We start from the raw sequence: 13703 nt of genomic DNA, 5'->3' as shown, positions 1-13703 counted from the left end.
CAGCGTTTAAGGTGGAAGACAAGATTAGCTCAACATTCGTCCTCTGTCCTGTCTTCTGTCTAGATAACTCAAAACCAGCTAACGACACACATCAAACAACTTACTTAGTCCATTTTTACATAGATCAAATGTTTCGGCCAAAAAACAAAGAAATGGTCAAAGAAATTGCAGTCAACTGAAGCAACACGAATAATAAAAAACCATTAGGAAATCCGACCTCCATAGCATCAAGCTGATGACGATAAAGGTGGAACCCATCCATTGGAAGAACAATAGCGACTTCTGGAGGATCAACTTGAGAATCAAAGGAAAAAGCCTTTTGGGGCCATAACTTATTGACTCTCTTAGCTACCTCAAATGCAACAGTGCTCTTCCCAGCACCAGGAGGGCCAGCAAGACCAACAATATGCCTGCATAATTAGGCAAGTTGTTCTCCATTAAGGCGCCTCATGGGATCAGCCAAACTAGGAAATTAGTCGAGTGTTTATTGATTATAATAGCGGTTTATGGTTGCACCCAAGGGTGTGGCCTAGTGGTCAGTAAAGTGAGAGGAAAATCATGATGTCTCAGGTTCAATTCCCAGCGAAAGCTAAAAATACTAGATGTTTGCTTCCCATTTGTTCAAACCTTAGTGGGTCCCCACCACCGTCTTAAAAAGATGATGATGATGATGATGATGATGATGATGATAGTAGTAGTAGTAGTAGTAGTTTATGGTTATAAAATTCATGAAGTACAAGCAGTGGGAAGAAATCGGAGATGATAGAAGTAAATAATAACACAAATATAAAAAAATTACAGAGAATCAATATCCATAAAAGGAAAATTATGCATGTTTGAGTCGATGAATAGATGTTTATATCCATAAACATCATAATCACTAAATTAAGATACACATTCTACCCCTTTAAATGAGTCAATATGTATGTTAATTATGCAGACTCGGGATGTGTTTTATGTTATTGATAATGGCTCAACTTCTTATTTAGAAACTCAAATATGCATATTTTTATTATTGAAATTGACTCAGCTACTGATTCAGTGACTATGATGATTATGGATGTTAACTCTCTTTTAGTAACATATTTACACGAATAATCTAGACACACACATTCTAGTCGTCGCTTCTTGGGGGTATATCTTCCTCTTCCTCTTTTTCCTCTGGGAGTGCAGGGTCTGTCATCTCATTTTTCCTTTTCTCTAGGGCACACATTCATATACATCTCATTCACATAACAAGCCAAATGATAGAGGCAAAATAGAAATAGCAAAAACTTAAAGGAATCCTCTCTTCTTTCGTTCATTTTCCCTTCCCGGGTTCCAGTCAGTAAGGCCTTAATGTTAGGAAGTGCATCTATTCGAGATAAACCATGGCTATCTTGAAAAATTACATGTAAATAGCAATCAAACTTTCCGCTTTGAGATGCAGATAAGCATCAAATAGATTTGCATAACGATAACTTACTTAAAATTAGGGCTTGATGCTGCTGCAGCGGTTGGAACAAGGTGTTCGGCCAAAGCATCATATATGTCATCCATGCACCTACAAGGTACAGAAAATATGAAGTAAAACATATAAATTCAGATTATTCAATAAATCACAGTTGTATCTACCTTTTTTCTCCCAGAAGCACAGATTTTTCTCATGCAAAGTGAGACATGCAATTGCACAGACTTTATTTTTCAGCATACAGACTGGAAATGCACTAATAGCTTATGAAATCACCATATGAGAGAAAAGGAGGTATCTATTATCTCTGGAAGAGCAAAAATGAAGTACTCAGTCTAGATTGATCTTATCGTTCCAGTTAGACACTGATTTGTTTTCGGAGTTGAGCTTTTCTTTTTTTACGTAATAAGTGGTCTTACTCATAAGAGAGAAGGTAACACAGATAAGGGGCTACTATAGAAGATATCATACTGAGAAGAGGATTAGGCATGTCCAAGCCAAGCCAAAAAAAATACAAGAAATAAAAAACAATCAACTAATATTAAGTGTCAACAACAAATGGATGTGGCCTGATCCTGAGCTGTAGTCCACATAATATACAAAGGAACATCTTATAAGCAGGTAGAGCTCATATCAAATCTATACCATCATTTTTCAATCCTAGTTCTCCTCTATCACTCCAGATGCCCTTTTGTCCTCTTCAAGTCTTTTCTAATATTCCTGCAGTAACATTCCAGCATGAGACCGTTGTACGAGCAATATAAACTCCCATATCAGCTTGATCAATCTACACAAAAACAACAAAGGGGTCCACAGCTTGGTGGCTGCTTGCATCCCAATAGTGGTAACCGGTATTTCATCTCCAAGGAACCTGAAGTGAAGAATGCTCTGGTCTGGCATAAATGCCACTAGGTCATCTATGATTTGCATCTGCAAGAATGAAGGACAGAAGATTGGAAAACTAAAAAGAAAGCCAGGGCGTCCGGTGGATGAAGTCTACCTTTGCCACCTGTTCTGGAACTTCCAGTTCCAATCAAAGCATATAGATCCGTAAATAGATTTGTATGTATAGCCACTTCAGTCGTGCTCGTCCTTTCTCTAAAGTATCTTTTTTCTGGGAACATGGTCAAATTCCAATTGCTTATCCTACTTTGCAAGCATTAAATAATTACTGTAATCCACCATAAGTTCACTAGAGAGATTTTGTCCTACATATCTAAGGAGGTCCTACATTTCCAATTGCCACGAGCCTGTTCGGAACTGAATGAATAAATGAATGAATACTTGGCTTGCCAAAAACATGAAGTGATGCAGCATGGTCACCATACTATTGATCAAATATTGAACAAGGATGAGCCCCACATAAATTGGCAAGTTCTTTCCGCACATATGCCTCAGGAACAATGCCAGTAAAGCATAGTTGGTATAGAATTGACACTCACTGCAACCAAGTGTATTATTGAAAAATAGACTCGCCACGTGAGTCTATTAAATGGCGACAGTGTCAGCAAAGTTCGGAGAAAAGTGAAGAATGTCATGTAAAGATGATATGTGAAACACCCCGGGACCGAACATACTCATACCGTGCCTGTTAGCCTCGGAACTGATCATCATAAAATAGCCCGGATCAGCTGCGGGAGAATATCTCATAATTACAAATGAGGAAGGAATCAATTAATCCCGGATTATATGGGATTTACCATCATTACACCATCAGTTACAAATCAATTATGTGACGTACAATAAATGCAATAAATGATTGTAACGGTCAGAACAAGGCAATCAATTACAAGATTGACTCAACAGGCACGGGATTGACTCATCAGTTACGGAATTAACTCATCAATTACGGAATTAACTCATCAATTACGGAATTAACTATTTTTGTTAATATTCGCTTGTTTTCAATTTAAACCTTCATCATGGCCAAAATTTTCCAATCAACACAGTTGAGGACAACCAAGTTGGAGATGGCTTTACCATGAAAAATAAAAAGGGAAGAATAGACATGATAATGATAAGCAAGCAACAACCAGAGAAAAATGGAGAATGTACATCGGTATATTGGTACCGCAACTATTAGTACTAGAACTAATTATAACAGATCTGTACGAAACAGTTTCGGAACATGAGGTTCAGATACACCAGGTAATTTTAATTTGCAAAATTTAGTTCTAACCTTACAGAAACAGATTAAGGAACGGAACGAGCGGATAGAACACCTCCGGGAATTCCTATCTATCATAGGAGAATGATATGCATAACCGTTACAGCATCGGGATTTAAACAAAAGAATACACGATAAGTCGAATCGACACTAATAAGATGTCCAAAAACAGTTTCGAAAACCAAACCGAGGTGATTCCGGATCCAATTGAAGGAGTCAAAAGAATAACGCCGGACCTTCCCGGAGCTGAGGAGTAAAATTTACATTCGATATAATACAAAGCTCCGAATAGAGGAAGACACGTTCTTTCAATTGAAAGTCAAAAACAGGTCCGGAGATCAAACAGATGTGATTCTTGGGTGATCCGAATCTAAACGCAAAAATCTAAAAAAACAGGTCCGAGCAAAGAGATACGAGATTTTCTTCACGGGCTGAAAAAGATCCAGATCTACACGAACAGGTAAGGAATTACCTTGCTAAATTGCAAAATTCCACAGGAGAAGAATAAAGATTAGGAAGAACATGGGTAAAACATTCACGAGATTGCTTACAAAGATACCATACCTAACAACTGAAAAAGAGGAGATAGCTGCGGGATGCAATAGACCACGAGGAAAGAAGGTTCATTAATAACCTTGGACAATAATACAAATATTTTCGGAAGCAATCATTGAACCGAAAACATCAGAAGCCACGAGGTCAAATTTGAAGAACTAGAGATTATCATTGACTTCCCAAATAGAAAGGTTTACGTTGGTCGAGACTCGACACCGGAATTTAAAGGTAAGTTGATTAAACTTTTACATGCTAACAAAAATTGCTTTGCTTGCCTCCATGCTAACATAACAGGTATACCACCGGAGGTAAAGGTTTATATGCTCAATATTGACCCGCGGTATAATCCGGTCAAGCAAAAGAAGAAACTAGAGTCAAATAATAAAAGATAAAGCTACGGAACTTCGAAAGATCGGTTTAGTTCAAAAAGTCGAATCATTCGAACTTGCTAGCTAACAACAACGCACCATTACTTTCAAAATTCCGAGAGAAAGATGATTGCTGGTACACCAAATTGTGTCAGATATCTCGGTAAATGCAATCTTAATTCAAGAAGATAAAGGTACAAATTCTCCTATATATTACAAAATGCTCTTAGATACGGAAACTACATATCTACATTTTGATAAGTTGGCATTAATTGTAGCTGCCCTAAATCTAAGGCTTTATTTTCAATGTCATTTAATTTCCGTAGTCACTATATTTTCATTACGCAATATTTTGCATAAACATGAACTGTCAGGAAGGCTAGCTAAATGAGTAGTCGAACTTAGTGAATATGGTATTATTTATCAGCCACGTGCGACTATAAAATCACAAGTTTAGCAGATTTCATGATTAATCTTAGCTCGAACATATTGCCCGAAGCTAAAAAAATAGTATATGTTATTTCTGGGATAATTCTCGGGATCTGGGCCTTCTACACAATTAGGTCCACAAGTACTAAAATTCCCGAGTTAGGGACAATGCTTAATGCCTATCAGGGAAGTAGTTAGATAATTCATAAAAGTATGAAGCATATGCTACAGGACTTGAATTAGCTGGGGGGGCTCAGAGCAAAAATATTAATTTAACGATTGATCAAATCCAAGAAAACTATGCAGCCCAAGAAAATCGAGCCGGATGTGCTAGTCTCGGATCTACTGCTGATATCACTGACTCCGAGAGCAACTCTGGGCTCTTATTGAGAAATATCGTTTCCGGATCAAACAGTCTCGGGATCGAGCCATTTCTTATTTAGGCGATCCCTGATCTATCATCAATTAGAATGAAAATGAGGTAAGCCTGACTAATTTAATTTGGAATTGGCATAATAAATTCATTTATTACTTGCAGAATGGGACTTTACCGAAAGACAAGCATGCTCTCGATAACTCTGAGTGCGTCTCATCCCGTACTGCCTTGTTGAAGGAGAATTATATTTGAGAATATTCAAGGCTCCAAAAGCTAAAATGCCACATGGACCAAACAAACAAAATATATGATGTGAGAAATTTATAAAGAAAGCGTTGAAAATTACTCCGCTAATAAGGCTTTAAATCGAAAACTCATCAAAGTTAGTATGAATGGATCAAATCAAGATATGGCATGATCCTCGACAACATTTTGGAACCTCCGTAGTTCCCGGCCATAATACAAAATATTTGATAAAAAGAGCTCTGGTACCGTCCCTATGTTGGAACTGGACCATTTGAAAGTCCATCAATATCGAAACTAACTATCCTACCGGGGACTATTAAACTGCGGACTGTCAAATTATGATTCAGTATTTGAGTTCTCATACTTCAAAACTCAAACACTAGGGAGATTACTTATACTTGAAGATTAGTCAATTTGACCTGACATTATAAGAAGTGATACAAACAATTGATTACCTTGGGAGATAGAACTCCTAAGAGTATTCCGACATTATTTACCATCTCAACTCAGTTAGTTGTCTTGCCCATATCAAGCATAAACACTTCAAACAGTATTGAATGAGTTCTTCAAAAATCATATACAACACAAAAAGGATCGAGAACTCCATGTTAGAGTCAAGAATCCCACGATAAAAAATGAGAGTTTTACATCTAAGTCAAGATAAATGTATGCAAATATGTCACCAGAATAAAGTTCGCTTTGAACAAACACGTGACTTATATTCGGTCCAACAATGACCATCCAAGTTAAATATATAAGCCTTTCTTAATGGCTAATTGTATTATGACTCGATCATTATTCCATATATACAAAATAAAAATCTCAAATATTATTTCGGACACGTGTCCCTCTACTTGGAAGTATGTTCATCTACTCCAATTTGGATTCAAAATCCAATCAGATTAAATGTCTCTTCAGGACAAATCTACTAAGATATATATTTGTTTGGGATCAATATTCCCTTAAACTCAATGTCTTATCGGGATCAATACTCCCGTAAATCTTAATGGGGTCAATACTCTTGTAAATCCTACCGGGATTAATATTCCCTCATACTAAAAGTCTACTCGGATCAATCGATCCTATTTTACGCCTGAATGAAAAGGAGACGTCCTTTTCATAGCGTTTAAAATATATAAAAGGGGCCTCTTTTATTTAAAAGTTAGACACCCAAAGGTGCAACTTTAGACATCGCACAAGTTAAGATGCATCAAAATATATATTTTAAGTCTAAAAGACTAAGTATGAGCACTCAAATAATTTTCTAAAGTGCCAAGAAAAATTAGTACTCGGATAAATTTCCTAAAATGCCAAATGATGATATTAGACCCGAAAGACACGAGGAACACTATATTATTCCCGGTCTAGGTTACAACCCTTCTGATAAAAAAAAGGGGGTTAAGCAGTCATCATCTAAATATATACTTCCGAGTCCCGTCTATATTTTCCTTTTAAGGGAATGGACCAAAGGAAGAAACGATCCGGTGCTCGAGATTTCATACTTCAAAGCTCTAACACTTGGGGGACTATATATATATGGAAGGCAAAGAAGACTAGAAAAGTCAGAATCCGAGTCAAGCCTGAGGTAATCTACCCAACAAATCGAAAGTTAAGAGCAAATCAAGAGCCAAAAACACAAGCCTGATTCAAAAACCTATGATAAAATATACACTCGTAGATGTAAATTACAAAATCTTACGAATATCTAGGTTAAAAGGCAATATTTAGTCGTGGGTTGCAAGATATACCCTTGAATTTTTTACAAATTTGTTGTAAAGAAAACAGTTACGAAAGAGTTATAGATGATACTTAAATACATGTAAAGTATTATATAATTTGAAAGTTCGAATGATACAAAACTTTCCTCAAAGTTATTCAAAGAAATGTGTGCTCCTATTTCTTCTTTCGTATGTTTACACCATTATGAAGTTGAGACGTCTTCTTCATTAAGTGTCGTTTATAAAAGGGCCCTCTTTTATAATTCGTGCTTATTCAAAAAGTCACGAAACTTTGAAGCATTTTTAATACAAAGTTAAATAACAAAAGGTGAAACAAAGACCCAAACATTAAAATAGGCAAAAAATAAAGCCGAAATTTATATATCAAACTTTGCAAACATAAGGCAAACATTTGTCTTCAAACCCCGAAACAAGACAGGGGTAAACCAACCGATTATTGACGAAAGGAACATAAGCGGTGGAGTTGTCATCTGAATCTCTAAGTTCTGCACTCTTTTTTCCTTCGTCCGGTTTTTGTCCCTATTGGATTTTTCGGCAAGGTTTTTAATGAGGCAAAGGCAAGGATGAAAAAGATAAAATCTTCCACTTCCCGGTCACATCACATTGAGTAACCGAAAAGTGGGGGGACTATCAGTATTAGTGAAAAATAGACTCGCCACGTGGGTCTATTAAATGGCGACACGTGTCAGCAAAATTCGGAGAGAAGTGAAGAATGTCATGTAAAGATGATATGTGAAACACCCCCGGGACCGAACATACTCGTACCGTGCCTGTTAGCTTCGGAACCGATCATCATAAAATAGCCCAGATCAGCTGCGGGAGAATATCCCATAATTACAAATGAGGAAGGAATCAATTAATCCCGGATTATATGGGATTTACCATCATTACACCATCAGTTACAAATCAATTATGTAACGTACAATAAATGCAATAAATGATTGTAACGGTCAGAACAAGGCAATCAATTACAAGATTGACTCAACAGGCACGGGATTGACTCAACAGGCACGGGATTGACTCATCAGTTACGGAATTGACTCATCAGTTACGGAATTAACTCATCAATTACGGAATTAACTCATCAGTTACGGAATTTCAGCATTTACACAGTTGTTACAAGTCTTCCAAAAGTAATGGATGGATTGAGTAAATGCTCATAATGGATCCATAATTCAAGGAGAATAGTTACTTAGATTTAGCCCTATAAATAGACATACTTTTACCACCATCTGGGGGAATCTAATTTTCTTCTCTACAATTCTATACATTTTAATTTACAGCATATTGCTCCCAAGTTAGCCATAGTTCGGCCCTTCAAGCTCTGTTCGGCTAATTTACAGTATATTCCACTTCTCTATCACGTTGCATTAATAAAAATTTATATCTTTCGGATTGAATCGGTTGCTTGTGGGCCGTCATATAAAACTATTGCTTTGACCTTGAAAACTATTTTTTGGGTTAAACACCAAGTTAACAAGTAATTCTGGAAAGAGAGAGGATCTAGTTTTTCTTTTATTAAATTTTATAAAGGTCTCATATGAATTATATTGAGAATCCCCAGTCTATATAATCAGCCAGTTAGGTTATGAAGAGGTCCCTACAAGGCGGCTCGTGCTAATAATTTGACTTCCACAACTAGGAGTGCGACCCAGAGAAGTGCATATGGCCCTATCCAACTCAGATGTAAATAAATACCATGACATGTCTTGGAAATTGACGAAAGAATTGAGGCAAGTTCCTATCCTCGCTCATTTAACAAGAAAACTGTTGCTATAAATTGCTGTATATGGAGCCACAGAGTCATTAAAAGCTTTTGCAGTGTCTATTCAATAGAAGAAGCTATTCGAATTTCAACCTTCTTTCAATTAGCTTAAACCACTAGAAACAATAGAACTCAGGCTATGAGATGACTCATAACCGATTTAGTCAGCTCTCTTACGAGTTAGAGGTCTCTTTAGGTTGCTTAAAGGCAGCCTCGCAGAAGAATGTGTATATTAGCAGTATAAAAATGACTGATAAAGAAAATAGTAATAAAAAAACTAAAGAAAAGTGCCCAGGCCCAGAATGCTCGTAATATTGACTCGCAGTTTACGATATGAAATCTTGCGAGCAGTATGATCCTACTACACAGTATTATAGGTTGATATAGATAACTGGAGCGACAGGAGACTGAACAATAACAAATCTCAACAAGCAAATCCAGGACAGAAGCAAATAGAATGCATTAGGGTATGGGAAAACTGAAATAGTTCTCAAATGTAAAATTCAAAATATTTTATTAATTGATCTTGGATAGCCAGCATACCCAGCTTCTATGACAGGAATATCACTCTTTCGGCTACATGAAACCTGAAAAAGAAATATGAATTACATTTGCAAACAGAAATCATCAATGACTTAAAAACAAGAACTTTTCGCAATTCTAGATAAATATACGGGTCTAGTCACATCAAAATAAAAATGTCAGTTTTATATAAGTCAAGCTGGCCATAGAAGCTGAACCTGCAAAAGACTCCACTTCCGAGTACGAAACCCAGCTTGACAGAATAAACTTCCAGGGGCATTCTTCGTGGATGAAGGGGATGCATAACACTTAATCCACACAGGAAAGCTTTCACCTTTTGTCAGCAATGTCTCTGCAAAGCCCAAATGATTGTTGTAAGCTAGGAGTATACTTTTTGAAGAATACATAATATAATGTGCAAAGTCTGCCTACTTGAGCTTCCCACAAACCATAGCCAATCTAAATCTCATATAAAAAAGAGGGCTACAGCAGGTGACGGCAGCATAAATATATTCTAACTATGATTAGCCTCTAAATTCAGAGACTAAACAGGATGGAATGGATTTCGGATTGAGGTCTAATTGAACGATTGATTGATTGACCGAGTGATTGCACAATATAATGTTCCACGGTCTTAAAGAGATTTAAAGCATCTGTTTAAAAAGATGAAAGAAAATTTATGCTTGTCAATTGAGAGTTGAGACTTAAATACATCAATTGGCGCCAAAATCATTATTGTGTACGGCAATCGCCAAAACAGCAAATACACATCCATAATCGAAAATTCAAATGTTAAATACAGAAGAATACAACAACACTTCTGCACCAAACAGAAATTGATTCAAAAACGAAATCAAGAGTTCTCTCAGCTGATCTATATGATGTATGAGATTGCTGTTGAATTAATATAGAGCAAGTACTAAAATAAAGCAGTAAATCTAGAAACTATAAAACCTGAAATCCGAAATCGGAGTTTCGAAAAGCTCGTCGAAAATGATGAAACCTCCATTGGAGCTCAGTCGCAAATTTTCATAGGCAAATTACGCTGCTCGACTGAAACATCCGGTTTGCTCCAGCAGCCGGTTCCTACGGTTTGCTCAACTCCGGTGTATCACACGCCTACCCTTGCGTGTCAATCTCCCAGCAGCCGGTTCCTCCGGTTTGCTCAACTCCCTCGTCGTTTTCTTCTTCTTTTTCTTTTCTTTTTTTCGGGCTTTGTTTCTAACTAATGGATAGAATCCCTCTCACTCTCGAGTCTCGAGTTCGCCTGGAAATAGAAAAAAGCCGTGAGTGTTCCCCTTTACTGGTACTCCTACGCGCGATTAATATTAAAAAATAGCATTAATTAAATTAAATAGTGATCGGGCTTATTTGAACATATTAGATCATACTATTTTAATAAATTTTAATTATTATCTTATTTGAAAAAAATTCAAAAATAGTCAAATTTAAAAATAGTAATTGAGGAATAGACACAACTTCAAAAATAATCGAATTTTAGCCACTTTTTATGTAAAGATAAATCTGAACGAAAACACTGTTCAAAATCGAAAAAATATCCCACCATAATATACTGGAGTTCCACTATAATATACCGGACTTCCAGTATATTATACTGGAGTTCTAGTATAATTATACGGTTCCAGTATAATATATTGAACTTCCAGCATAATATACTGGAGTTCCAGTATAATATATTGGTCCAACATAATATGATGGAAGTTCATACACAGATGCTCCACTCTCCAGTATATTATGCTGGAATTTTCCGTGTGTTGGAGTTCCAGCATAATATGATGGAAGTTCATACACAGGTGCACTAATCTCCAATATATTATGCTGGAACTTTCCGTATTGCAGCGAAATAGTGGTTATTTTTGAATGACTTGGCAAACGCTGGCTATTTTTCAATTACCAGTCCAAAAACTGGTTAGCCCCTGCTATTTTATCTCTTATTTGTCAATATGATATATCCAATAATAAATTCTCTATTAAATTAAAGAAACTTATATAGTCATTGAATAACTTTTTTGTTTTATATTTTTCTTTATTCTATTATCCAATGTTTAGTATTTATACATTGTTAATAGAAATTATAGCATATTACTTTGTTATTTTTGTCTGCTTGCTTTGTTTTTGTAATATAAGAGAAGATATATATTTTATTAATCTTGAAATATATTTTATTTTAAATTTTATTCTGTTGTCGTCAATAATATTATCTGAATTTTAATGAATAAAATCTCTATTAAATCAAAGGGAATCAAATAACTTTTTTGTTATGTATTTTATTAGTATATTACTTTATTTAATATTTTGTCTACTATTTTTTTTTGTAATATAATAGAAGATATATATTTTATTACTCTTGAAATAATTTTTTTAGTTTAAATTTTATTCTAATATTCTCAATAATATTGTCTGAATTTTAATGAATAAAATCTCTATTAGATTAAAGGGACTTATATAGTCATTGAATAACTTTTTTGTTCTATATTTTTCTTTATTATACTTATCCAATATTTTGTATTTTTACATTGTTAATAAAAAAAATTTATTAGCATATTTGTTTGTTTAATATAATAGAAGATATATAAAAAAACAAAGACTGAAGTTGATAAAGCTTAGAAAGAGAAACTCTTCCCTCTCTCTAAGAATACCTACATGGACACAACCACTACACCGTCAATTATATCACTGAAACCACCGGACAAAAATAGCCAATGGAGGTGAAAGAAACAACAACACACTCCTATAAGGAAATGTTACTCAAAAAAGCAGGCAGTAAGCCAAACAGGGTACTACGATGAGGATTCCCTCAAATTATCAAAGATGATAAAGGAAAAAATTATTGAAGGCTCAATTTTCCTCTCATAAGAAGACAAAAAATGCCTATACCAACCATGTCGTTTCTCAGTAATCATAAAGATTTTTTGGCGTAGAATGCCTCACCATTACCTTCGATCTAAACTGATTGACCTATGGAAACCATCCGAACAGTTAATCTTGATTGGCTTAGGATAGAACTTCTTCGTTGTCAAATTTAGTCTAGGGGAAAATATGGCTAAGGTACTACACCTAGGGCCATGGTTCGTCGTTGGGAATTTCCTATCAGTGCGTAAATGGGAACCAAAATTCGTCCCACAAGAAGCTACATTATCTTCCACAGCCATATGGATTCACCTACCCCAACTATCAACATAATTCTATGACAAAGAAATATTGGAAAAAGTTAGTAGAAAACTTGGCGAACTACTTAAGATCGATTCATGCACATCTTCCACAAGAGGAAGATATGCACGCATATGTATCCAAGTACCACTTGAAACCCCAGTGGAAACATCAGTAATCATTAGTGACCATAAGCAGTGATTTACGAAGGTGAAGGTATATTATGTACAACGTGTGGAAGGATTGGTCACACAACAAAAAATTACAAATTCAAAAAGTTCCAACCATCGTCGTCACAAGAAGCCCCTGAAAATTTGGGAATACACACCAAAGAGGGTGAGGATGGGTGAGGATGATGGATGGAAGACAGTCAATTTCCATAGACGAAAGAAAACAAGCCAACAACCGATGAAGGGAAGGAACAATGGAAACGAAAAAGATCAACATCATGCAAAAAATCACAAAAGATCTAGGTAAAAATGTTCGATGCAAACTGTGGTAAGTTTTTGGTAACCAAAACTTTTCAATATAATTCTAAGCCAGTAATATGCAGTACAAAAATTACAATAGGCCAAGTGGCCCTGTGAATAAGCAAAACCCCATCCCCCACTCTCCAGCAGCCCAACACACGAGGCCCTGGCCCAAGTATAGTGCCAAAAGTAAGGTGGGAACGGGGCTCGATGGATCTGATATCGAAAAATCAGCTGGGCCCGTCAATGATGCCTATCAGGAGGCCCCTACCAATAGCCCAACCCCAGACCTATACCTAGTTAGAGATGTGGCCTTGGGCCACCACGCCAACACCCAATCAGTTATTGGGGTCCATACCCAATTGGAACAATCCATCGCAAATAATTATCCCTACCCAAATACCTACGTTCCCCCCCCCCCCCAACGGAGTACTCTAATGGGGAA

The 13703-nt window shown here is 36.1% G+C and overlaps 1 protein-coding gene across 1 annotated transcript in view; it reads right to left on the bottom strand.

The window, feature by feature from the left end:
• LOC109229253 (putative uridine kinase C227.14) overlaps positions 1–10909 on the bottom strand; it is a 14596-nt gene extending 3687 nt beyond the window's left edge. The window contains exons 1-5 of the mRNA XM_019394632.1: positions 10572–10909; positions 9836–9969; positions 9639–9682; positions 1466–1543; positions 218–410 (exon numbers count right to left, since the gene is read on the bottom strand). Coding sequence (XP_019250177.1) covers positions 218–410; positions 1466–1543; positions 9639–9682; positions 9836–9969; positions 10572–10626 — 504 coding nt within the window. The 5' untranslated portion in view covers positions 10627–10909. The remainder of the gene's footprint in view (positions 1–217; positions 411–1465; positions 1544–9638; positions 9683–9835; positions 9970–10571) is intronic.

The sequence above is a fragment of the Nicotiana attenuata genome, chromosome 7 (genome assembly GCF_001879085.1).
Source record: "Nicotiana attenuata strain UT chromosome 7, NIATTr2, whole genome shotgun sequence".
In the NCBI taxonomy this organism is placed as follows: Eukaryota; Viridiplantae; Streptophyta; class Magnoliopsida; order Solanales; family Solanaceae; genus Nicotiana; species Nicotiana attenuata.
Note: the sequence above shows the minus strand (reverse complement) of the source record. Positions and strands in the feature narration are given on the sequence as shown.